The sequence below is a fragment of the Diprion similis genome, chromosome 8 (genome assembly GCF_021155765.1).
Source record: "Diprion similis isolate iyDipSimi1 chromosome 8, iyDipSimi1.1, whole genome shotgun sequence".
In the NCBI taxonomy this organism is placed as follows: Eukaryota; Metazoa; Arthropoda; class Insecta; order Hymenoptera; family Diprionidae; genus Diprion; species Diprion similis.
The window spans coordinates 13,236,440-13,262,071 of record NC_060112.1 but is presented as its reverse complement, the minus strand read 5'-3'; the positions used below and the strand labels follow the sequence as shown (position 1 = coordinate 13,262,071).

At 33.5% G+C, this 25,632-nt stretch overlaps 5 protein-coding genes across 10 annotated transcripts; 3 read left to right on the top strand and 2 right to left on the bottom strand.

Moving 5' to 3' along the window:
• The first annotated feature begins 946 nt into the window (after positions 1–946).
• LOC124409315 (coiled-coil domain-containing protein 130 homolog) lies at positions 947–2,985 on the top strand. The gene is made up of 5 exons (XM_046886857.1): positions 947–1,100; positions 1,268–1,583; positions 1,740–2,000; positions 2,114–2,282; positions 2,419–2,985. Exons 2-5 carry the CDS (start codon positions 1,272–1,274, stop codon positions 2,679–2,681), a joined length of 1,005 nt encoding a protein of 334 aa, XP_046742813.1. The 5' UTR covers positions 947–1,100; positions 1,268–1,271; the 3' UTR covers positions 2,682–2,985.
• A 530-nt stretch (positions 2,986–3,515) lies between these two features.
• LOC124408859 (endoribonuclease Dcr-1) lies at positions 3,516–14,339 on the top strand. Of its 3 annotated transcripts, none has more exons than XM_046886108.1 (23): positions 3,519–3,965; positions 4,127–4,242; positions 4,324–4,483; positions 4,886–5,178; positions 5,272–5,634; positions 5,791–5,951; positions 6,023–6,234; positions 6,405–6,588; positions 6,670–6,785; positions 7,077–7,228; positions 7,378–7,519; positions 7,609–7,839; positions 7,952–8,131; positions 8,282–8,495; positions 8,793–8,974; positions 9,125–9,303; positions 9,433–9,686; positions 9,875–10,974; positions 11,207–11,779; positions 11,988–12,219; positions 12,455–12,675; positions 12,761–12,926; positions 13,247–14,339. In XM_046886108.1, exons 1-23 carry the CDS (start codon positions 3,906–3,908, stop codon positions 13,492–13,494), a joined length of 5,739 nt encoding a protein of 1,912 aa, XP_046742064.1. In that variant the 5' UTR covers positions 3,519–3,905; the 3' UTR covers positions 13,495–14,339. The 3 variants fall into 3 exon arrangements, with proteins under 3 accessions (XP_046742066.1, XP_046742064.1, XP_046742063.1); XM_046886107.1 differs by having other exon boundaries at positions 6,670–6,848; XM_046886110.1 differs by lacking the exon at positions 13,247–14,339 and having other exon boundaries at positions 3,516–3,965; positions 6,670–6,848; positions 12,738–12,802.
• Positions 14,340–15,395: 1,056 nt separating this feature from the next.
• On the bottom strand, positions 15,396–17,784 carry LOC124408450 (uncharacterized protein CG4449-like). The gene is made up of 6 exons (XM_046885359.1): positions 17,595–17,784; positions 16,973–17,078; positions 16,552–16,699; positions 16,334–16,489; positions 16,002–16,149; positions 15,396–15,777 (listed from the first exon to the last, which is right to left on the bottom strand). Exons 1-6 carry the CDS (start codon positions 17,656–17,658, stop codon positions 15,485–15,487), a joined length of 915 nt encoding a protein of 304 aa, XP_046741315.1. The 5' UTR covers positions 17,659–17,784; the 3' UTR covers positions 15,396–15,484.
• A 311-nt stretch (positions 17,785–18,095) lies between these two features.
• Positions 18,096–22,345, top strand: LOC124408446 (separin). Of its 2 annotated transcripts, none has more exons than XM_046885348.1 (10): positions 18,096–18,450; positions 18,643–18,865; positions 19,012–19,301; positions 19,382–19,518; positions 19,592–19,808; positions 19,912–20,222; positions 20,412–20,579; positions 20,905–21,050; positions 21,749–22,026; positions 22,057–22,345. In XM_046885348.1, the coding sequence occupies exons 1-9, from the start codon at positions 18,226–18,228 to the stop codon at positions 21,928–21,930; spliced, it is 1,899 nt and encodes a 632-aa protein (XP_046741304.1). In that variant the 5' UTR covers positions 18,096–18,225; the 3' UTR covers positions 21,931–22,026; positions 22,057–22,345. The 2 variants fall into 2 exon arrangements, with proteins under 2 accessions (XP_046741304.1, XP_046741306.1); XM_046885350.1 differs by having other exon boundaries at positions 19,012–19,305; positions 19,386–19,518.
• On the bottom strand, positions 21,783–25,495 carry LOC124408448 (mannose-1-phosphate guanyltransferase beta). 3 transcript variants are annotated; one of them, XM_046885358.1, is made up of 7 exons: positions 25,089–25,393; positions 24,108–24,307; positions 23,550–23,943; positions 23,211–23,372; positions 22,859–23,090; positions 22,590–22,770; positions 21,783–21,921 (listed from the first exon to the last, which is right to left on the bottom strand). In XM_046885358.1, the coding sequence occupies exons 2-6, from the start codon at positions 24,258–24,260 to the stop codon at positions 22,602–22,604; spliced, it is 1,110 nt and encodes a 369-aa protein (XP_046741314.1). In that variant the 5' UTR covers positions 24,261–24,307; positions 25,089–25,393; the 3' UTR covers positions 21,783–21,921; positions 22,590–22,601. The 3 variants fall into 3 exon arrangements, with proteins under 3 accessions (XP_046741314.1, XP_046741313.1, XP_046741312.1); XM_046885357.1 differs by lacking the exons at positions 21,783–21,921; positions 25,089–25,393 and adding an exon at positions 25,419–25,495 and having other exon boundaries at positions 22,459–22,770; XM_046885356.1 differs by lacking the exon at positions 21,783–21,921 and having other exon boundaries at positions 22,459–22,770; positions 25,089–25,392.
• Between the last annotated feature and the right edge of the window lie 137 nt (positions 25,496–25,632).

The following is a 25,632-nucleotide window of genomic DNA, read 5'->3' as shown; positions in this document are numbered from 1 at the left end:
TGTCAAAGCTACTAAAGGTCACCTATACAGTAAACATACCGATCATTCACATTTCGAAAAGATCCATCTGTGCCCGCCACAAATTTCGCGAAAGAATAGTTACATATTGAAAGAAACAGGTCAACTTATTATTAAGTCGGATTATTACATTTTTTCGAAACTTCTACTAACAGTATATGTACCAAAAATTTTATATTGAAGCTTAATATGTAGAATATTAGATATGTATTTATGGTTACGAGTAGCAGCTTACAAAGTTGCTTCTGGCTTTCAATTTTGATCCTTCGCGTACAGATGTATGAAAATAATTTGTATAAACGACACATTCTGTTTCTTTCATCTTAAATTTTTTACGTCAACATTATTGTGAAAAAAAGGGTAAGAATGACAAGCGAATCTCTGAAAAATGTGAGAATAATTAATCATAAGGAAAAATTTATAGATGAGATATTTATGCTAAAAATATTATACGAATATACAATGGAATTGTACTCAGACCCTAAATAAGTATTTGTATTGACTAATTATGCGCACATCGAACTTACGAGTTTCAGTGATATAACTATAGTACCGATTACATTTTAATCTGGCCACTGCTTTTGGCTATAATATATTTGTAAGATATACAACTGTTATTTTCCAGCTTTTACCGGAGATCCAATTCTATTAAGTTAAATGAGCAGATTAACTAGTCGAATATGGATCAGTGTTTCCGGACATTAATTTCTTACGCACACACTTGCGAAGCATTCAGCAGAGCAACGCCATTATTGTTTACGTTCTGGCTTTCGTCACGCGAGATACCTGGCAGAAGGCAGGGGACGATAGTAACATAATCACAAAGCTCGTGGGCTTTACACGATTATCCCGTGGTTTCGCTATATGTGAGGTGACGTGCGGCTTTACCATCGTTGGGAGCACAAAATAGGCACAGAAGCACGGTCGGTGCTTATGTATACTATATAGAATTTCGGTTTACCATAACCTATATTTTTAAATATCTGATCGATGAAAGTGGCTCCTACAACATATTACTACATTTGATGATATGGTGAATGCAGATTGAATTCATTTCTTACGTAACTGGAACTCTAAAACAGGTAAACTAGAAATATCAATAATTTTGACCGAGCTACATAACGTAAATAAATTGTTTGTAATTTTCTAAATAAGGTTATCATTTTTACAAGTTGCAAGATTGATGTACTTGAATATTTTTTTGTACAATTTGTGATGTGAACGTACACATGTATTTATTTCGATGCAGAGAAATGGGTGAACGCAAAGGAACTAATCACTACTATCCCCCCGACTATGATCCCAAGGTCGGGGGTCTCAACAAATTCCTTGGTACACATGCATTGCGAGAACGAGCTCGTAAATTGCACATGGGTATCCTGATTATTCGATTTGAAATGCCCTATAACATCTGGTGTGAAGGCTGTGGAAATCACATTGGCATGGGTGTTCGATATAACGCTGAAAAAAAGAAAGTTGGGATGTATTACAGCACTCCCCTGTATCAGTTTCGGATGAAATGTCATCTTTGTGACAATCATTTTGAAATAAAAACAGACCCAGGAGTATGTAAATGCTTTTTAATTTCACCAGTTTAATTGTCATTTGTATAAAAGCATGCTTCTTATAATATACAAGTTTTTGTTAATCATCCAGTTTCAAATTTAAACTATCGCCGCAATGACTCACTCATAATTGTGCATAATTTTGAAAAATTCTAGAATCTAGATTATGTCATAGTCAGTGGAGCTCGGAGACAAGAGAATCGCTGGGATCCAATAGCAAATGAACAGACTGTGCCAGAAACTAAAGAAGTCTCCCACCGATTATACGATGATGCTATGTTCAAAGTAGAACATCAGACAGAAGATGTCAAAACCTCTAAGAACCGTGACCCAGCTCTTGCCAAACTGATCCAAATGAAAAAACCAACTTGGGAAGATGATTACAGTTCTAATTGCGTGCTCAGAGCCAAATTGAGAGTAAGTTGCAATACTGAGTAGTAAATATAATTTTGATCTAATTGTAAGTTTAGTCTTATATATTATGTTAAGGTATATCACACAACTCACCACTTGATTAAATCATGTTTTAGGCAACGAAAAAAGATCTTCAAAACACGCAAGTGGTGGACAAAAAGCTTTTGGACAAATCTAGTTTAAATATTAAATTGGTAACAGAACATGAAGACGACATAAAACTGGCACGTGCTATTACTTCTGGTAGTAGTAGTACTAGTAGTAAGGCTAGCAGTTCTAAACGAGGTATGTGATTCATAAATTATCATAAGAGATCTTCGTTTGAAGCCCTCTTTCACATAACTCAGCATTGACACAATGAAATAGTGCCAAGTTGTATCCAAGAGTTACAAGGCTGTCCCTAATTATTTTTTTGTTCTAGGTTCAACGAATCCCATAAAATCACTACCAAAAAAATTAAGACTCATAAAAAAGGTTGAGACACCAAATCATTTAAAGACAAAGCTATCACGTGAATCAATAGGAATTGAAGTGAATCGTATGAAACAAAAACAAGACCAACAATCACTTGGCAACAAATCTTCTTCAGATTCTAACAAAACGTCTACCTCTACTAGTCAACAAAACCTGCCCTTAGTCCATTATGATTTCTCAAGTTCAGATAGTGGATCAGAACGTTCGTGAATATATATCATGGTCAATAATAACATGAAGAGAGCTTTGTTTTGGAATTGAATTACTTGATGACTAAGAGTACCTTATACAATCTGCAAATCGCGAATAATTCAATTACGTAGTTCTTTGCAATAAGTGAAAAGATATATTTTATTTTACTCTCACAATTTCCAGTCAGTACTCCATCGATGATTTAATGAAACCACCTTAAGAAAAATGAGCTGAAATAATTGGATATCCATTGGACAATAGGTATAAAGTATCGTACTCAATCGACCTCGTATTAACTATGTAAAATAAACTGTAAATATATTTGTTACATAGGTATTATATTTGTATGAAAAATATTTATAAATAATATTATTAAAGTGATTTCAGTGTCTCGCTTCTTTAGTTTAATGTGAAACAGTATAATATATGTCGATATATTGAAACGCAGACCAGATAACGTCGAAAAACCGGCGTTCTGCTATTACTTTTTTTTTTACAGTGAAAGTGCGGTTCAATGTTGCCTAGCGTTTTTCCTGAACGAATTGAGAAAAAAAAAGTTCAACAGTCCCATTGTACGCAATTCTGCAAAAAGGTTTCGTAGAATTCGTGGCATTTCTTATTTCTGCGTTGAATGAAAATGTATTTCAGTGTGTTTTCAATACTTGGAGATATATGCGTCAACGTTAAAATCGACCCAGAATGTGTGAACGTCGACGACGACTTTACTCCCATTTGCAGGTCGACGTCAGTCCGTACATACACGTAGCGTTGACGTCGACGCTCGGGCTTCAATGTAAACGCACCTTTTGCGCTCATATATTATGCTTACCATTCGAATATTTACCGATTGTACACTATACCACCAATTAATTCTCGTATACAGCTCGTCACTTTGAATATCAGTTCCGATTATCAATACCAGATGCTGGTAGTATCATTAGAGCATATGAACAAATGTTTTTAAAGAGTTCCAATCTATGTAATAATTATGGTTCACATCACGAAGACAAATCTGTGTGCCGCCGATTATTTGACAAGCAGAATAACCTAAAATTTGGTCAAATCTTTTCATAAAAAAATATCCGTACAACACTGTTATTCGTCTAGAGGGCACATTTCGTTAAGATTTCACCTTGATTTAAGTTATTGTTGACGTTTTGCTAGTATTTTTGATAAGGTGATCAACCCGTACGTGGGTTTACATGTTCAACGATATAAAAACATTTCAATACTACAATTTCCATGGCATTTTCATTAAATGATCAAATTTATACTAAGTCTTTCACTCCTAGAGAATATCAAGTGAGTAAATAAGACATAATTCTAATACATACATAGAGTGATAACCAATTTCCAAAGTTTGTTTATCATCATTTGAATTTACATTTTTCAATTCAATCATTCATATCAACAAGTTATAGAAATCGAATTAATTAGTGATTTTGGAATATTCTTTATACTAGGTGGAGCTCCTCTACGCAGCTTTAGAGAGCAACATAATTGTATGTCTAGGAAAAAATTCTGAACAGATATTTATTGTTATCAAACTAATACAAGAATTGGCAAATAGCAACAGAAGGTAAAGCCTTGCCATTTCTCTTTATAATCGTTGCTATGTCATTTTCAAAGTCTGGATAACTTGAGTTCCATCTTTTCACAGATCTCCGTCAGAAGGAGGCAAGCGTTCAGTATACATTCTAAGAGATACAGAACGATGTTTAACCAAAGCTGTATATATACAACAATTAACAGATTTACGTGTGCTTATCTGTGATTCAGAGACATGGCCAGAGTTCGATAGAAAATTCGCTGAAAGTCAGGTGATATATATTATCATGGATATTAATTTTATTTTAATTTTCAGTTCAATATGTATTGCAATATGTTAATTTTCTAATATCTGTATGATTCTCAAAATACAAATCCCTATTTTAAGAGGCTCGATCGTTGTTCAAATCTTTTTGTCTTGAATAAACCTTACAAGTGATTCTATTCTAAAGTGTTTTTAACCGAATGTGGCGAAAAAAGTGGCTTACATTGATTGAATATACAAATGTTATATAGCAGGCTATTTTATCAAGACCAATATTCTGATGTAGAACAGTAGCATGATTGATTTATATATCACTTTGACGAAAATCGTACAAATTAATGAAATGTATATCAAGTCAGTGTCATTTGTGTTCATATTTATTGATATCAATTTGTTTTATTTGTTAAAGGTGATTGTCGCCACGTCACGTGTTTGTGCAGATCTGTTAATTGAAAATAAAATTTATCCAAGTCAGATAAATTTGGCAATTGTAGATCAATGCCACAAAGCAGTCAACGATGAAAAGCTAAAGTTTGTTTTGCAAAAATTTAACGTCTCTGATGGCCCTCGACTGATTGGTTTTGCTGCACCAGTTTTTAATCTAACTTGTGAGCCAGGACGACTAGAAGCAGAAGTTGAACTCTTGGAAAAAACCTTTCATTGTAGAATTGAAACAGCTAGTGATATTTTATCAGTATTACGGTTTGTATCTTCTTACTCATCATGTTTGTTTTACTGTGTTGACTCAATTACCATGTTTTGCATAAAATATCGATGTATTCAATTTTGATTCAGATATAGTCCAAAACCAAAAGAGTACATTGTAGAATACAAATGTGGCGAATATGAAGAATTAAACCAGACTCTGGAGAGCTGTGCTATGCACGCTATGAACTTTTTATGTGATCATCGCTATGATCCCACTGAAATTTACAACGATGAGTTCCTCGAGGACATACAGAAGATTCCTGATCCTAAACAGGAACCTTGCTCAATGATAGAAGACTTTTTGTACATACTTCGAACACTTGGGGCTTGGTGCGCCAATCATGCTGCTCTGGCTTTGCTAATCCAGGCAGAAAAGCTGAAAGTAAAAACCCCTTATGAGCGACACTACTTATTATTCAACGTTGTAGTTTCCTTGTTTATTAAAATAAGGTATGTGTTTAATGAGACATCAAGTATTGAGTACCGAAACTCCTCAAACAGATTTGCCACCGTAGATGCTTCACTTATGCCCTCAATTCTAATTTGTAAATTTGGTTATAATTGATATAATACAAAAAACGATACATAATGGTTGTTTGGTTTTAGAGCTATATGTGAAAGTGAATTTGAAAATTTGAACGAAAGAGAAAAATTGTACAAATTCTCCACTCCATGTGTTCATCGACTATTACATATACTTAAGTGTTATGCCCCATCTAACAAAAAGGAATTGACTATCCCGGACAACAAACTGAGTAATGGACATAGTACGTTGAAACATTTGACAGGGTTAAAAAAGTTGTCTCATAATTTATTATATTATGCATTGTTAATTAAGGTGTATCTACCTGCAAGAAAGAAATTGATACTGGAAAAGATGTCCTCCAACAATCAAAATACATTGGAAATGTCAGAAAATTGCGAACTGGCATTAAAAGAACTCCAAAATCATTACGGTACCCACGTAGTCAAATTGATCCAGATCTGTTGTGCGGAGTTATTTTTGTGGATAAAGGATTTACAGCAAAAATATTATTCTATCTGCTGTGTGTAAGTTTTTGGTGCTTTTAACCTTTCTTCTTTCTACACGAAATTAAAAAAGATACAACTGAAGTTATTCTAATTTTCCAAAACCAATATTACATTTTTTTGGAATTTTGGTGTACACATACTTATCATAAACTGAAGATATTTACAAAGAGTTGATGATTTTTCTCTAGGATGCTTGTAAATATGACAAAGATTTACAATTTCTTTCTCCACTTTATACAATTGAAAAGAATCCTGAGGGAACAAGCTCTGCTCATGACATGGAGGTTCAGCATCGGAAACAAGAGGAGGTTTTAAAGAGCTTCCGGATACACGAATGTAATCTTTTGATTGCTACATCGATATTGGAGGAGGGTATGTATTGTTGTAAGTAAATAACCAGTTTCTACAGTATTTATAATAAGCAACGTGCATTTTGTACTATGAAATTTGCAGGAATAGATATACCAAAATGTAATTTTGTGATGAGGTATGATTTCCCTAAGAGCTATCAGTCTTACGTGCAATGCAAAAGCCGAGCTCGGGCAGTTGATGCCCTTCATATACTTTTCGTGAGTGAAAAAATGTCCAACGAGTATATACAACAGCTAGCTGAATATCACTATATTGAAAAGGTAAAATTCAGTTAGTTCATAATTAAAAATTATGTAACCTATGTTCACAATTGAACTACATCCAGTTTGTTGTATGTTCAACAACCAATTATTTTGTGTAGTATATCAAATGCCAAATTCGTCAGAATTGTAACGGAACAAGTAAGAGCAAGTACTGCACATGCAAACTCATTTCAACATTACTTTACCATACCAACATAATTTTTCAAAAATTCCACTTATTTCCAGACTTTATTATTAAAATGCGCCAATAAGGAACCATCGGAAGAAGAAGAATTCTTGGCGGATAAATATGGTGATTTGTTACCTCAGTACAAACCATTAAGCATTGAGGGCTCACCTAGTGTTTCTTTTAATTCTGCAATATCTTTGGTTAACAGGTAACTTATAAAATAATCAATTGAAACACTATCAGATATTTTTCAGCTATCAACAGTTCAAACAAGTCATATAAATCAGACAAATACTCTTGTTTCTTTAATTTTGGGTACGATTGACAAATTTCATTAAAAAATTATACATGTTACAGGTATTGTGCCAAGCTGCCTAGCGATACGTTCACTCGATTAACACCGGAATGGATGATTGAACCAACAATTGTTGACAATAAAACCATGTATGTTTGTTCCATACGTTTGCCAATAAACTCGCCTGTGAAATATACACTAACGGTGAGTGTGAAGATATATTTTATTTCCAATATTGAAATACCTTTACAATAAATGAAATCCATGTATAAAACTTGACTTATACTTTGTAGTCATATCCAATGCCGAATAGAGCAATGGCTCGTCGCTTGGCTGCACTTCAACTCTGTATAGATCTTCATAGAGCTAATGAAATTGATGATTATTTGTTACCTATTGGAAAAGAAAATTTTAAAGCAAACCCAGAAGATGCTGAAGTACCTGCACTACCAGATGAAACAAAAGCTGAGTTTTCCGAAGCGCGTCCAGGTACCACTAAACGAAGACAATACTACTATAAAAAGGTGGACTATGCTTTGTATTAAAAAAGTATTGTTGCTGATAAAACTATTATTTGCCTGTGACTCAGTCCAGTTCAGTATCTTCGTTGTCTAAAAATCTACTTTTATATTCCAGACTGCCGAAGTGTTAACAGATTGCAGGCCTGTTCCGATGACGAAATCGTTTTTATATCATATTAGTATGGTACTCACTTGCCCTTTGCCTGAGGAACAAAATACAAGAGGTCGTCGAATATATCCTCCTGAAGAGTCAGCTATAGGATTTGGTATCTTAACTCTAAAAAAAATACCAAAGGTGACTGATAATCTCAATATAAAAGACGGACTGAAATTCTGTCCCTCAATTTTAAACTAATGATAGAAATAACTAAAGTTAGATTATTCAGCGAAGCATCAACATTTATTCACCAAGCGCATTTTTTAATCACACTCCTTTTAACCTTAGCTATGCCCATTCCCAATATACACAAGATCGGGAGAGGTTCATGTGAAACTTGAATTAAGTAAGGAGACAGTTACATTGAATGCTGGTCAAATTGAACGCGTAGCAGCCTTCCTCAACTACACGTTCACAAATGTTCTAAGGCTCCAAAAATACCTGATGCTATTTGATCCGAATGCTTCCGAGCATTCATACTTTATTGTTCCTGTAAAAACGGGTAAGTATAAAATTTGGAATATATGAATGTGACGTAGGAAGTTACTTAATTCAATACGACTACTTCTACCAATCTCCTGACACATTCATGGTATATATAATAAGCTTTCGCATTGATGTATTCAAATTTTGCCATCTGTTCAGAACTGCATTGTATAATGTCAGATTTTTCCTTGTGAATTGTTTATAAAATCGTTACAAGTAAACTTGATTGATCTGTCGCATATAGATATAGTCCACAGTGATCGTCAGTTATTATTTAGCTTATCACTATTTGCGAACTTATAATGAATTTCAGTTACCACAGAAAATGGCCCGGATGTTAATGTGCATTGGGAGTTCTTAGAATGTATATATGAGAACAGGAATACAATACCGAATGAAGTGTCTGAAGAAGTTCGCAAACAATTCAAATTTGATGCAACTAAATACCATGATGCTGTTATTATGCCATGGTATAGAAATAAGGATCAGCCACAAGTAAACAAATTTTGAACACATTTTAAACATTGTAAACAATAAATCTGTGTAAATGTTTTTTGTGAAATAATTTTTTAATAATGTATACATGACAATTTTTTTAACACTAATCACAGAGTAGGAATTTGTTCTTATCGTAACTTGTTTTAGTATTTTTATGTAGCGGAAATTTGTGCCAACTTGAACCCAAGATCTTCTTTTCCTGGGGCTGACTACAGTACATTTGAGGAGTATTATTTGAAGAAATATAATATACAGATTCAGAATCTTAATCAGCCGTTACTTGATGTAGATCATACGTCAGCTCGGCTCAATTTCCTCACACCAAGGTAAAGTAACTTATTATCAATAGATTTTTAGGTTCAATTACTGAACTTTTAACAGTACTAAAATATATGATAGTAGGCATTGTATTCCCTCAGGAATTTCTGAACTCGTTTGTTTCTTTCTCTTTCCAGATATGTTAATCGTAAAGGTGTTGCATTACCCACTAGTAGTGAGGAAACCAAGAAGGCAAAAAGAGAAAATTTGGAACAAAAACAAATATTGGTAGCAGAGCTTTGTGCTATTCACCCATTTCCTGCCTCATTATGGAGACAAGCAGTTTGTCTGCCATGCATACTTTATAGAATCAACGCACTTCTTCTTGCTAATCAAATACGATGCCAGGTAGCAGAAATGATAAATTTGGGGCAGCAACATTTAAATCCAGGTAATTTGGTACACAAATTTAATCTTTTATTCACATAAATTCTAATCTATACTCTACCAAATGGTAGAATATAAAAATTGACTCTTACGATGCCGTAACATGGGTGTAACACAAAGAAAATGTTTTTGAACCTGAGATGTATTTCCAATTGAAGTGTCTGAATAAATATTGTCATATATTATTTGTAGACTTTGAATGGTTGCCATTAGACTTTGGTTGGAGTTTGGCGGAAGTTTTGAAGAAATCAAAGGACAGTAGTAAATTGATTGAAATTAAAAGTGATGCTAAAACTACAGAATCTGTTATACCTAAATTGGCAGATAGTATGCCCATAGCAGAAAAAATTGAGAAAGATATTTCTTCAGAATATGACGATTCCGTGGATAAAGATAATGAAATGGAAATTGGAACGTGGTCCAATGAAATGGCCATAAATGCAGTGGAATTGAATAATGAAAATATTTTTTCACCAAATTTAACGGTGCTACAAGATACCTTTTCTTGGAATGATATTAGGTATGGCTCCCCTGCCTGTGATTCTGACTTAGATGCTTACGACACTGATGACACCTCTAGTGAAGCAATGGGAGATTTTTCAGACGAAAGTGATGAAGGCAGTGGTGGTCTACGCATTTCTTTCATGGGAGATAATGTTGCAGAAGCAGTGGAAGATGAAAACAGAATACGTAAAAGTGAAATTAATAAAAGAATTTTAGATTTATTAGAGTTGGAAAGAACTTACGATGAAGATGTTTGGCAGTGTCCCAATGATATTGAGAATGGATTAATTCAACAACATAAGACAATTCAAAATATTGAAACTAATCGAACCAAAGAAGAAATTCTGACGAATGGGATGTTTATTCGTAGCGATCAAGAAATCATTTTGACGAGGCGCTCGGTAGCTGTGCAAAATAAAACTGAGTTACCGCCATCTGAGTATCATGAATACATCTCTCAGGTTTCGAAAAGATTTACACAGGAAGTTATTAATATTAAGCCTCTGAGGCAACCCATTAAGAAACAATCAAACAACTCTCAGGTATTAGAAGAGATAGATGATTCTCTTTTTAGTTTTGATTATCAACCGAATTTAAATGGACACCCTGGACCAAGTCCAAGTTTAATTCTTCAAGCGTTGACAATGTCAAATGCTAATGATGGTATTAATCTAGAGAGGCTCGAAACTATTGGAGATTCTTTTCTAAAATATGCCATAACTACATACTTGTATTGTACATATGACAATATACATGAAGGAAAATTGAGTCACCTGAGATCAAAACAAGTAAGTCAATATTTCGAATTTATACAGTCTTGGGTGAATTAACAAACTATTCTTATATAGAGATCAACCCTATTTTTTCTTTTCTTTTCGACCACTGACTTCTAAAATCCATCATTTTTAACTCGATATTCGCAGCTTAGTACAGTAAAAAAGTACAGTCGTTTAAAATAATGTATGAGTGTGTACCCAGAAAATATTCACATTGAACTCATGATTCATATCTGTATTGCAGGTGAGCAATTTAAATTTATATAGATTAGGCCGTCAAAAAGTATTGGGTGAAAGTATGATAGCAACTAAATTTGAACCACACGATAACTGGTTACCGCCATGCTATTATGTACCACGTGAATTAGAACAAGCATTAATAGAATCTGGAGTGCCGGCAAATTTGTGGAACCAAGCAGATATTCCAGTTCTCAGAGCTGTAAATCGAAATGAAATATGCCAACTTGTCCGAGAAACGGAGCATAAGCTCGAGATTATGCGAACTGAATTGGATAGAAGCAGTAATGATTCCGTGACTGATTTTGAAAATCTACGATGTTTCATACCATATAATCTAATTACACAGCATAGTATACCTGATAAAAGTGTCGCTGACTGTGTGGAAGCTTTAATAGGAGCATATTTAATAGCATGTGGGCCCAGAGGAGCTTTTTTATTTATGGCCTGGCTAGGAATTCATGTCTTACCATTCCAAAAAGTTTCTGTCATATCCACCAATGAACCTCTCGACAGACCTCCAGGTAGTTCATCCTATGTTAAGGAAATTAACGAAAATGGAGAAACATGCTGGACACAAGTAAATAGTTCAAAATTTTTATTTCTGAAATATCATCCTTAATTTGTGATATATTGTAATGTTCTAGTACGAAGATAAATTGACTCATCATAACGTAATGCTAAAATTGTCTCAAATATACACAGATATAATCACCATAATAAGCTATGTTTGTATAAATTTTTATATCGACAGAAAAAATATTTAATTGCAATATAATCTCCTACAGATACGCTATGGAAACTTAGATGAGCCACAGTGCCCACTTTTGAGGCATGTACCAGATCCTGAAAAGGAGTTGAGTCTGATGCTGGATGGCTATAACGATCTTGAAGAAAGGATGGGTTATAAGTTTCGAGATCCGAGTTACTTACTGCAAGCATTCACCCATGCATCTTATCAGCCAAATAAATTGACAGATTGTTACCAGCGTTTAGAATTTCTTGGAGACGCAGTTTTAGGTAACAACTTAATGTACAAACTACCTTATCATCAAGCACACGAAAGTTACAAAAATGCAAACTATTTCATGTGCATACAACTGTTCAGCATAAGACTTGATTGAGGAAACCATCGAAGTGTTTAACTTGTAATAGCATTCAACTTACAGCTGTAATTATTTATTTATTGACTAGCTTTTACCTAAGTATATTGAATTCATATTATCCTTAATAATCGTCATTTGATTGCCATTAGATTATCTGATAACAAGACATTTGTATGAGGATACAAGGCAACATTCCCCTGGTGCTCTCACAGATTTGAGGTCAGCTTTGGTAAATAATACAATATTTGCTTCGCTGGCAGTGAGATGTGGGTTTCATAAATATTTTCGCCATCTATCACCAGGTTTAAGTGTAGTCATTGACAGATTTGTGAGAATACAAGAAGAAAATGGTCACTCTATCAGTGAAGAAGTGGGTATAATTAATAAAGTGAATTGTGTTGAATTGGTTGGTTGTAAGTATAAAAAAATTATGTTTATTAACTTTTCTCCAACAGTATTATTTAATTGGAGAAGATGAATGCGAAGAAGCAGAAGACGTTGAAGTTCCAAAGGCATTAGGTGATGTTTTTGAATCCTTAGCAGGAGCAATTTATTTAGACAGTGGTATGTCTCTTGATGCTGTTTGGAGGGTGTATTATAGAATCATGAGGTCTGAAATAGGTACGTAAATATTATTTGTCAAACACAATAATCTCTATTGCAGAGTCATATTTTTGTAAAAATTGTAAGCCCATCGAGATGTAAAACCTACGTAAGTTCTCTCTCTTCTCATCAATAATGAGTTTTGCTTCATATTTACTGTATTTTTACTGTATAACAAAAAATATTGATATCTCATTGTTTCAGTTCCTTGAAAGACATAAAATTTAGCAATTCTTTTCCCACATAAATTTTTATAAATCAAGTACAATTTTTGGTCACCGGAGGATATAACTGTTATTGTATTTACTAATTTAATTTTTCTAATTTTTTCTTCTCAGAACAATTCAGTACGAACGTACCGAAATCTCCAATAAGAGAATTATTAGAGTTAGAACCTGAAACCGCAAAATTTGGGAAGCCTGAAAAACTAGCTGATGGTCGGCGGGTACGAGTCACGGTAGATGTGTTTGGAAAGGGTTCTTTCAAAGGAATAGGAAGGAATTATCGCATTGCTAAATGTACAGCAGCAAAATGTGCACTTAAAAAACTGAAAAAAATGCAACGACATCAAAGAGAAAAACTGTGATCATCGAATTTTATAAAATATCACCTTGTAACAGGATATCTCAATGGTTATTTTTTAATTAAGATGAGGTCAGATTGTTTTGTAAATATAGATGTAAAGTTTGTCTGACGATTATCTTATTGTATCAAACTTTACATAGGGGGGCAAAATGTTGTACACAAACGGCGTGGATTTCTTATTTAACTGATCCTATTTGAACACTTTATAACTTGAATATACTGAATGCAGTATACATTTCGAGAGGCAAAATTACAGTTTCAATCACTTACAAAGAATTTCCTAATTGGGAATAAACTTCTATTTAGTGCTATAAGATCTATGTGAATTTTCATGCACTCTATAGATCATTTGATTTTCGCAATTCCCAGTATGTTGACAACCATTCCTGTGAGTTATCAGTAGTTATATCTTTTGAACAATGTGGTGTGAATGAAAAGTAATCACTACCGTAAGATAATATTAGATTTTCATTAAGTGGAATAAAATGGTCATTTCACATACATTCCAAAAATAAGTAGCGATCAATGGAGAAATTGAATTTTATCAGTAACTAACGCACAAAATCCATACTCTTTTCGAATCTAGGGTCAAGTGTAAACTTAAACTGGATGTTAAAGACTCTGTTCACATATTCATATTTATGTCTGATATTTTCTTTAGTATTGGGTCTTCGCACCATCTTCTCAGAAATTCGCAATAAAATATATAGAACCCACAGCACGAACAAGAAATACTTGTATAATTAAATCAATTTTCTCATGCCAAAATATTTTATAAATTCAAAACATTCGCTTACACTTCGATAAACAAATCTGGTTGTTCAACACCACGTCTTCCAATTCAATAATAACGCTATTACAAAAAATATTCAAAAATTTGATTTATTGACAATCTGATAATATGGGATTCGTTTTTTTCTATATATACATATAATTATATAATAAAAAAGTATGCATGTGAAGATGTTTTTCATTTCCAGATTGTCCACTCGTTATTTATAATACATCAAGAATATCTTTATACAATCACGTTACTTATGTAATAATAACATACATTTAATCAATTTACATATCTGGCGCACAGCAGAATCTCAGGTACAATATTAGAGAGCCTATAGTTTAACTTCAATTTAGGGACATTAATGGACATCAATATTGATAAAAAAAGATTTAAGAGAAACAGATTTGTCATATGTTTCTGCGCAATCAGAAATCGTATTTTAATCTTCAAAAAAAAAGGAGATCCGGAATAAGTAATTCATTCCACTGTCCAAAATGTCTTTATGTTCCAAATTTTTTTTTGCCTAGTACGTAATGTAAGATAGTATGTAGCACTATCTACTTATTACAGATACAATGCAGTTTTCATCTATTAACTTGATTCGCATGATCTTGCACAATTGATTAAAATTGAGACAAAAAAATTAAATTTTTAGCTTTTACACTAACTGAATCAGAAACTGATCAATATCGACTTGAATGATTTTATAGGTTGCATAAGTGCACCAGATCAAATACCCAGCGATGTTGAATTCAGAAAAATCTATGTTGTTATCATTGTTTGAACTTTATGTATGAAAGCATCGTGAGATTAAACCTCACATTTTTGATTTATGCTATAAATGTACCTTCAATATATTGCCTAATTGAGCCTAATAACAGAAATCAAGTACATGTTTCATTTAATATATTATTTATTTCTTGAAAGTTCTCATTAATTAAATATTTTAAAAAGTTTCGAAACATCGTTCAAAAATCATTCACCTAATTAAAACAATTAATGAATTATTCATCAATCAGCTGTTTATTGAAGCTGAGAAAATTTTATTTTAATTAGTCTTTTCTTGACGTTGGCTATTCCAAAAATGCAAAACTGTTGCTGTAGAACTCTATATTACTCGTCAAACAAGCATTATTGCCAACTTGCATGTCCAAATACGAAAATATTACTTTGAAATTTTAGCCAATGTAAATAAATATTTTGTTCAAATTCACGGTATCGTATACATATCAAAGCATTCTCCACCTTCTAGGTCCAAGCTCTCAGCAGTTTCATTGGGGTGTACTGGCTCACCGTCAAATTGGAATTTGATTTTTTCTTCTGGAATGTTCAATTGCTCCGCACATTTCATCATGAGTACCTTAATTTTTTGACCTTTCTTAATGGAAATATTTAGTGTTTTCTTTTGATCCTTAGTTTGAATTTTAATGTTGATACTGTCCTTGTCCACAGTGGTTTTACTAGTACTATGATGCTCAGTACTACCATCAATAATTCCACCCTCTGGAATAAAAATATTAAATGATTATTTTTGAAGCTAATGTAATTTATTTTTTTGCACATGGATTTTTTGGTTTTGGAATTACATAAAAAACTGTCAATCTAATTCAATCTACAACAATCTGGAATTGTAAGAAAAAATTCGACTTCAAAATTCTGACGTGATTGATATATTGTTAGATACATTTCAATACCTATTAATATAATTATACGTTAGATCAACTTACCAATTATATCTACAATAGTAAGACCTAAGGAATCTGGAGTATCACTTGGTTTTATAGTGATCTGATTTCGCAAGACTAACCATATTCTCTGTTGAGGTATGTTTACCATTGTAGAGAAGTATTCAAAAACCTTTGAGAACTCTTGGTACTGAAATTGGAATATTATAATTTGAACAAAGAAAAATAAATTCACAGTATTATGTTCATCATTCTCACGTAGAAATTTGTCTAGATTTGTAATCACTAAAAATGTACATTTACATTTGCAGTTAATGATGACATCGCCAGAAACTAATGTACATGGTGTAGTGGATATATAAAAGTGTTTTTACCCGTCTGAGAGGTACTCGCTCAAGTCTAGCGGATTGCCAATTGATCTTTATGGTCATTTCATAATTTACAAGTGCATCATAACCAGCAACATCTTTGTCATCATCAGGATTCATTGTGACTATCATGTCTTCTGGATCAGAATCTATCAAAGAAATCTAAGACGATTGGGTAAATGTGTTAGTGAGATGAAAGGTCATTAATATGAAAATACACTTACTGATTGAACTGGTGCTTTTATGGCAAAAAGTTCTGGAAGTATCTCAGATTCTTCTGGTTCGCGATTAGCTATTCTCCGACTCATTCTGGTACCTCTACCACGAGTTCTACGCGAAGATCTTCTAGTTTTAGGTGCTGACTGCACCTCACTAGAAATTATGAAACATCTGTCTGAGACTTACAGCTATATACTATTCACTTAATTATTTTAAATTATGGCAGCAAATTTTTCAGATGCTGTTATTCAAACTTTTGTTTGAATGTCAAATTTGTCATGAAATATGGGATTCCTGTGGACAGAGTGATATAATTGAAAAAACATAATAAATCTTTTGTGATTTTTTTTAATGCAAATAATTGATCCCAAATATTTTATGATAAGATGCAGAAAAATTATCATTAATGGCTGATAGAAATTGTACCTAAGTACGCAATCTTCAAGCATATAAGATTGCATCCCATCCTGTGGGCTTGCAGGTGCTTCTTGATCGCTGGGACTGCCATTAACGACTAGCTGTTTTTTCAATGCTATGAACAAAATAGATAATAATGTAAGTGAAGTGTTTATGACAAGTACCGTTACTTGGAGTAACAGAATTCGCATTACAATTTCAGTAAGCTATAGAACAATAATGGCAGAATGCGATGTAAGGGATTATCTATACTGTATTGTGAAAAGAGGTAACGAAAACTTGACGAAAGCAGAGTCAATGTAATGGAATAAAAATTCTAGGTTCAATTACAGAACTACAGGGATTCATTTTTGTAGTTACTGATACGTATTTTGCACGAATGACACAACTGCTCAATTTTTCAACTGTTACTGATCTAGCTTCACTGTACGTATTGATTTGTTTAATAATATGCATTTTGTAGCGAACTAGCAGTTTACTATGGTTAGATGGGTGTGTGTTCTTTCACATCGAGATAAGACATGGGAGAATAATAAATTGTTAAAAGAAAATACAAACAAAGACGTAAATCTCAGCTAACGTGAATTGAAATACAATCACGTTAGTTAAATGATACTTATATATTTCGGACCTTTTAATGTTTTCGCAGAATTAATGTAACAGTCGTCATCCGAAGAACTATCCATTGTTAACATCTTGTTTTCTATTTATATAGCCTTTAAAACTAACTTTTTTTGCCGAACCTAGATCTGAGCCTGAATTTTCAAACGAGGATAATGCACAAAATAACCTTCGGTGGTAACAGTCTGTGCAAGCGTACATCAGAGCGGCACAAGCGGTGTTACGTTGTAAGCACTACCAACATAATAACGAGAACCACTTTACAGGAAATAAATGTGTTGCATTCGTACCGATTGTTGATTGAAAAAAAAAAAATTTTCTTATTTCTATTACAAAAGATTTTTTAATGTTTTGTCATATTTAACACATGATTATTCTACAAAAAGCCTAATTTTTCTGGCATTATTACGATGTTCAAAAATTCCAGCTATGTTTGTGTGCACTATGTTTGCATCAGGTAATTGTTTGCGATGAAGCTGTTTACCGGGTTTCTTGCGACTGCGACTTGCCTTGCTGGCGCGAACGTTGACATGCGGTGATTCAGAAATATAGTACAATGGATAGATTTCACTTGATAACTGAATGTACATTGATTTTCTAACGCGAATTCTTAAAAAGTCGTTATTATTTTATGCAAAAAAATGCCCGCGCGTAGTCTTAATTATACCGAAGTTTGGCGGGAGTATAAAAAATGTCAAGAGGTTATAAACAGTTTTAAGGACTTCGAAAGTTCGGTCGAAGCTACAGTATACACTGATGAAAATTTGGAAATTAATATAAAAAAATTGATTTCTTGGATGCAATCGCACCCAAGTTGCGTTGAATATATGAGTCTTAACAAAATGCTTGCTATATTTTGTCTGATGGTAATGAAACTGTAATTCATCGCATGTTTTTCACCAGTGTTATTACTAAAATACCTTGCTCATAAATTTAGTCTAATAAACCCATTTTATAGCCTCTGAATATTAACTTGGTGAACAAAAATTTAGCCCTATGCTAAGGACTTCCTTGAAAATGGATGGACATGTATTTTTTTATCATTTATTATTGCATAGGATGACAGAGAAGTAGAAGCCATTTATCACTTGATCGAATCACACGCTGTTCTCCTACACCTTCAAGTACAGCACAGATGGAACAAGACTCAGGAGCGTGAAATGTTGCTGGAACAGCCACAAACATTTGGACTTAATCCTGCCTATATAAAATTCAACGGAGGTGAAGAAGTGAGAGATTGTGCATCAGCTGTGACAGACAGATTAAAAGAATTTCCAGAAGGTGAATTTTCCTTGTTCAAATTATCGTTCGCAACAGATATTTGGTATTTATAAAGTTCTGAATGACCGTTGATTTTGTTTAGGAATGTGCAATATTTTTTCTGTCACAATACTTAATGCCAAGATGAATTTTTTCAACACTTACAGAGTGGTACATGGTCCAGCTGACAGCGCAATATCAATCTAGTAAAAGTTCAATTTATAACACATCTGAAATGATTGGTATGGTTCCTATTCACATATCTGTACTACCTACGGGAAAAAATGGAATTCATCCCTTTTGTATAACTGTTCCGAAGCCAAAACTAAGCACAAATTATGACATTTGCAAAGAGATACGCGACATTCTACGTAGCAACAGGATTGATTTACAAGCAACTTATGCTAATCACCGTTTGTATTGGAAAATGCGAGATAAACAAAATAAGAAGATGAAAGTGAGTGACTTTGCATTTTTCATTGATGAAAAATTTTATCATCTCATATTTCCTTCTAATCGTGCCACATTTGGTTTCAGGCAGCAATTTGTGAATTAGAATCTACATGGCTTAGAGAGTGGAGAGTTCTTTTAGTTGCAGATCCTATAGAAGAATCGAGTTTAGTAAAAGACGTGCGGGAAATGATCAACAAGCTTATTACAGACAATAAATCATCGTAAGAACTTTTTCACATTATACTAACATTCTCTGTGCTGCTGAAGCAGTATTACCATTCTTCTACTTTATAGGAATTGCATATCAGAACGTACTAGGTGGCTACTCCATAAAATAGCACTGGGTGCTTGCTTTCTGACAAGGACAGAAATTGCTTTAGCAATTAAGTATATTCTGCCACTTGATGAAAAACTTTGTGATAATATAATATTGTCTATCTATGGTAAATTGAACAGCCTCACACCACTGATGTCAGTTAAGCGAAAAACTTTGGTTTTAATTGTAGATGAGGTATGTAAAGTAAAAGGAATATTATTGTTGTGATGATATATGACTATTAACAATAATATGTCCAATCATTTGAACAAAGGATTTCTTTTATCACCACCTATAGATACTTGACTACATTCCATTCGAAGTCATAGATGTTCTTACCAATCATCCAGTAACACGTTTTCCTTCACTACACATGGCATATGCACTGTACAAAGAACACGAAGAAACAATCGAAAATGGTTGTAAGATCATAAAGATCGGGGAAAACAATGGTAGCTTCATGGTTAATCCATCAGGAAATTTACCCGAGCTTGAAAAACGTATGAAATTGTTCATTGAGTACTGGCTGCCGCATTGGACAGGAACTTATAATATTCAGCCAGATGAAAAGAGTTTTGAATGTGCTTTAACCAACTATGACATTCTAATGTTAGTATAACATGTTGTTTTCAACTTTGATTTTACTACAATGTACAGTCTCGTTTTAATCTAATACATTGAATGAATATTAGAAAATGAAATTGTACTCATTACGACATAACTGTGACAAGACTTACTATAGGTATATTTTAAGGACATAGAAATCGTGTGAAAGATATTCTGCTATCTATATTGCAGGTATAGTGGACATGGAAGTGGAATACAGTACTTGTCAGGAGAGAGAATCGAGAAATTACGAGTAAAGGCTATTGTTCTCTTATTTGGCTGTGGGAGTGCAAAGCTGTGGTCAGTAGGTGGAAGGTTTCCACCGATTGGAGTCTCCAACCAATATCTTATAGCATGCAGGTATTATTTTTCCTTAAACATAATATCGAATAAAGTTTCTTCTTATATATAGTTAGCATTTAATAATTTTTGCCGTTCACTTTCATACTTTTCTTTTAGTTACGAACATGCATGTTTTGAAGAAAATACTCTGATGCAATAATTCTGTCTGCTCTAAAAAATACTCTGGGAAAGTCCTGGATTCACCAAATATATTCTGTTCGAAGGATTGTTAGTTATTTATTATTGGACTTTTATTGAATTGTAAAACTTGGCATACATACAATAGTAACTGTTCTTTGAATTGTAAAACTTGCTAATTTATTTTGTAAAAATGTCCTTGTAGTCCCTGTATATTGGGTATGCTGTGGGAAGTCACTGACTTTGATGTAGATAGACTGACAGCAAATTTTATTGGAAATTGGATTCCTTCACCAGCACCACGGCCTTGGTCAGAGGTCAAGATAAATGAATGGTCTAATGGAATATTGGGTGCGTAAACTATTACACTTTCACACAGCTTTGCTAACCAAGAATTCAGAGAATATTGCACTAGAAACATTACAACTTTTACCTTTCAAAGGTATACATGAATGAAGATAGTTGTAATAAATTTGAAATACTTTTCTTGCATTGCATTCTTTATGCAACCTGTATAATTAAACACACGCACGTATGAAACATGTGAACAAAATTATATATATGTGCACTACGGTGGTTGTTAAATGATTTTTTTTTTAATTTCTATGTTGGATGGTCGTAGATTGGCTTTAAATGTAAAAAAAGAAATCTCTAATTTTTTCAGATTTTGATCTTGAGCCCTGAGTCTCCCTGCTGGCCTCTTTTTTTAAATAATTCTTGAGCTAGAATGGAATTCTCTACACATCTTCTACAATCGAAAATAACGAAGATTCGAAATTCATTGAAGATTAAAAAAAGTATAAAATACGACGTCAGATAGCTTGAAAATTGATTAAAAAATAATATACTTAATTAAAACACACACGACTCGTGTGGAATGTACGATCAACAGGGGCCTCGGGGCTGAGAATAGAAATCTGCAAAAATTAGAGAGCCATATTTTTTCTATATTTGGAGCTGCTTTATGACCATCCAATATGATCTTCCATTTAACAAAAACCCTAATGTGCAAGCATGACATAAATATATATTCCTCTATCTACCAACAGAATTCAAGAACATGGATTTAGAAAATGGCATTTCAACAATGTCTCTATCTGAATCAAGACCCTGCCAAACATCGGTAGAACCAGAAATGCTGCGTGCTTTAGCTAAGTATAGAGGATCATGCACCCATTATATGACAATGGCTGCAGTTGTAATCCGTGGACTTCCTATACGACTAAAGTGAATATAAATTTAATGATTGTGGAACTAATTGAAAAACATACCTAATTAAATTACTGCAACATACCAAAGCTGAACCTTCAATAGAATAGATCAAGGAGCTTCGAAATGCTCTGTGACGACTGCAGAGATCAGATTGGTCAAACGTTATTCATATATACCAAAAAAGGCATTACTCTATAAGATTTTTATATTTTCATACTTTTATATAAATGCTATTCTATTGAATTTAGTGTATCTGTATTATAAGCAAAGATCTCAAAAGTGAACATTAATATTGAATCTCGAATTGATTTGAAATTTTCGCTGTGCTATAACTGAATATTTTACTCGTAAACTTTGATGAAACTCCGATGAAACAATAGTTGCAAGTGTCACAACGTATGTGAGATATAATCAGGAAATCCTTTCGTTGAGGATTCATGAATAGTAAGTGTGCCTTGATGTTGTAAAAAATTTCGATTTACTACAAATTAGCACATTTTATTCTCTATTGAAAATATTAGAGAAGGTAATTTATAAACTACAAAAATTTGAATTAATCTTTATATTTTACTTTTCCAAAAAGTAGAAAGCATAAGCGTACAAATACGTCAAAATACTATTCGAAAATTTTGGGTCAATAATTTTAGTGTTATTCAATATTTACAAGATAACTTTCACATTTAAGATAGATCACATGATGATTTGAGGTTCGGGCACTGAAGTGGCTATACTTTTGTGAGGTAATACTTGTCCACCGTTGATGTACAATTCGTCTTTAACTATCACATCTTCACCCAACACAGTTGTACCCTCCATTCGAACCCATCGTCCAACCACACTTCTCCATCCGACAATGCATCTGTTTAAAAAAACATTTTCAGTTTACTGGTTCTCATTCAAAATCATCCGCATCAAACCATTAGTTATTAGGTCACTAGTGATCTTACCCTTCAAGCCAAGCATGCTCTTTGACTGTTGCCCCTTTCAGCAAGGTACATTTTTTGACACAACAGCCGTCTTCAAGGATCACTCCTGGTCCCACAGTGACATTTGGACCAATCCTGCAGCCTTCCCCAATTTTAGCTGTAGGGTCAACAAGTACGTTACCTACCGTTCCTGGTCCCGAATACAATTTTTCTGGCGATTTTTGTCTCAGAGATGCCAAGTACATACACATACCTGAAATATACGCAAGTATTTATAAATGTAATATACGCAACTATTCAAAGAAAACTACCATTTATTTCTGAGATTCTGAAGATCACAATGGTCTTGTCAGATTTTATGTCAAAGGCTTACCAGTGAGAAAATCTTTGGGCTGTCCAACATCCATCCAAAAACCTTGTAGTTCCATGGCATACAATTCCCCATCTTGAGCCATGCCAGGGAACACTTCTTTCTCTATGCTAGTAGGCTGCAATTTGATCCGATTCAGAACACTTGGATTCAGGATGTACATTCCTGAAAAAATATTTTTCATGAATAGATGATTGAATGTTTTTTGTTCAGTTATGCTCTTCTTTATTTGGGCATATTATTAATGACAATTGACGAATATGTGGTAATCTTACTAACATATATCTTTTCAAGTGAGGTGCAACACTAAGTTTAAAAAAATGGACACCATCTCTACTTTACCAGCATTAATTTTGTTGGAAACGAATTCCTGGGGTTTCTCGATGAAACTGTTAATTCTACCACCTGCTCCGTACACAACAACGCCATACTTAGATGGTTCTTCAACTTTAGTAACAACAATTGTACCCTCCTTGCCATGATTTCTGTGAAAATTAACCAACTCTTTGAATGGAAAATCACATATTATGTCAGAGTTGAGGACAAAGAATGGATCGTTGCTGGCACTCAATACATCTCGAGCCAAGGCAAGAGGACCGGCAGTTCCTAAAGGCTCTGATTCGTGTGAAAATATCAAATTAACCCCAAGCTTTTTTGCTTCTTCGCCAAGTTCTTTCTCCATTTGCTCAGCTCTGTATGACACAGCAAGCACTACTTCCGTTACTCCTGCCTCAACCTGAATTCAAGAATGCATCAAATATTAATTTATCGTGCCTCGAAAGAAATATCAACTTTTGATTGTGAATAACGTTTTGGACGAACCAACATTCATGGGAAAGGCATTATGAGTTTTTTCTACAAATATAACACTAGGAATTTATTTTAATTAGCGAAACTTACCAAAGCTTCTATTTGATGTAAAAGCATTGGTTTGTTGGCAAATTCAACCAGAGGTTTGGGCCGACTTAGCGTAAGTGGGCGTAATCTAGTCCCATAACCACCGACCAAAATTAAAGCTCGCATCGTGTCAAGTTTTTTCTTCTTCTCAGGCATAACTTAGTAACTGTCCAATTTCTGGATATGGTGTATGCTCAAATTTACTGCAACTAAAACATACAACATTGCAATTAACAATAATATTATTCATGTATTTACTCCTGACAAAGCTGACATTCAAGTCTTTTGCTGTAAGGAAATTGTATCGAAAATTTCAAATAAGTAATTACTGAAAATGCTTGAATGTTCATAATAATAACTATTTATATTAGATCCAAAATAGCTCCATTCTTATAATTGTCAGTATTTTAACTGAATATTTATATGCTTGACCAGAGAGCAATGAAAACTCCCTCGTTAGGAGTTTTTGGTACAGGTTCTTACAGTAAATTTAAAAAATTCAATATATTCTTTCCAACTTCTAATCATTGAGCATCATTTGAGAATAGGCTGTTGGAAAGTACATTTTATTCTGAAACACTTTCACTATTCAACAAAGTTTTTCGAAATACTCTGTAAAACTTTGACAAATGATACAAACAGATGGTACTTCAAAGCATCCAAAGAATACATACATTGCAAGCACTGGACAGCAATTTTTTTATAATAAAATTTCTTTTGACAGATTTGGTACTAGATATAACGTTTGAATGGCATCTGAATGATTAGTTGAAGGCGTAAGTAAGTTTTTAGCAGAAGAAGCTATAAAATCTGGTAATGAGTACATGTTGTATTGTGGCAAGTTAACGTGTCACGTTACGCCGATATTTTAAACAAAGAATTTGTTTAATTAGCTATGTAATTTGAGGATCCCGTTTCAGATCATTTTCCTATCAAAAGTAGCACGTTACAAACAGAAGATGGATTCTGATACATTGTACGTACCTTATCAGAGATCGAATAAGTAATAATTAACACTCAGAGGGGATTCGATACAATCTTCTCTATTTAAATGTCAGATAAGAATTGCCACGTATGACTCGGTAACCAAAAATCTGGTACATTTTTATAAATTGCCACTGTGGCACATCAAACGTGTGACTTGTCACAATAACTTATAGTTGGCTCGATCTATTTATCATCACAGTTGGTAGCTCAATGTTTTCAATTCGTTTTATAGAATGATTTGCTTTCTTTGAAGGTATAAACGAGCACGGTTGTAATATCGTCATCATTATTCCCATTGGGCACATAAATAATATTGCTTATTCCAACCTAAAGAGATGAGCACGGAATCGCGCGCTGGCGTGGCATTATATTATTTATTATTATTATTATTTATGGTCGTTGACAGCTGACAACTGTGCAAACCTTTGGTTCCGTAACGACACGGTTCAAACTTTAGAGTTTACGTCTAACGAGTCGAACGACGCACGTCAGCGACCCATGAGACCCATCTTAACATATTTATTTAGTGGATGAATATAAT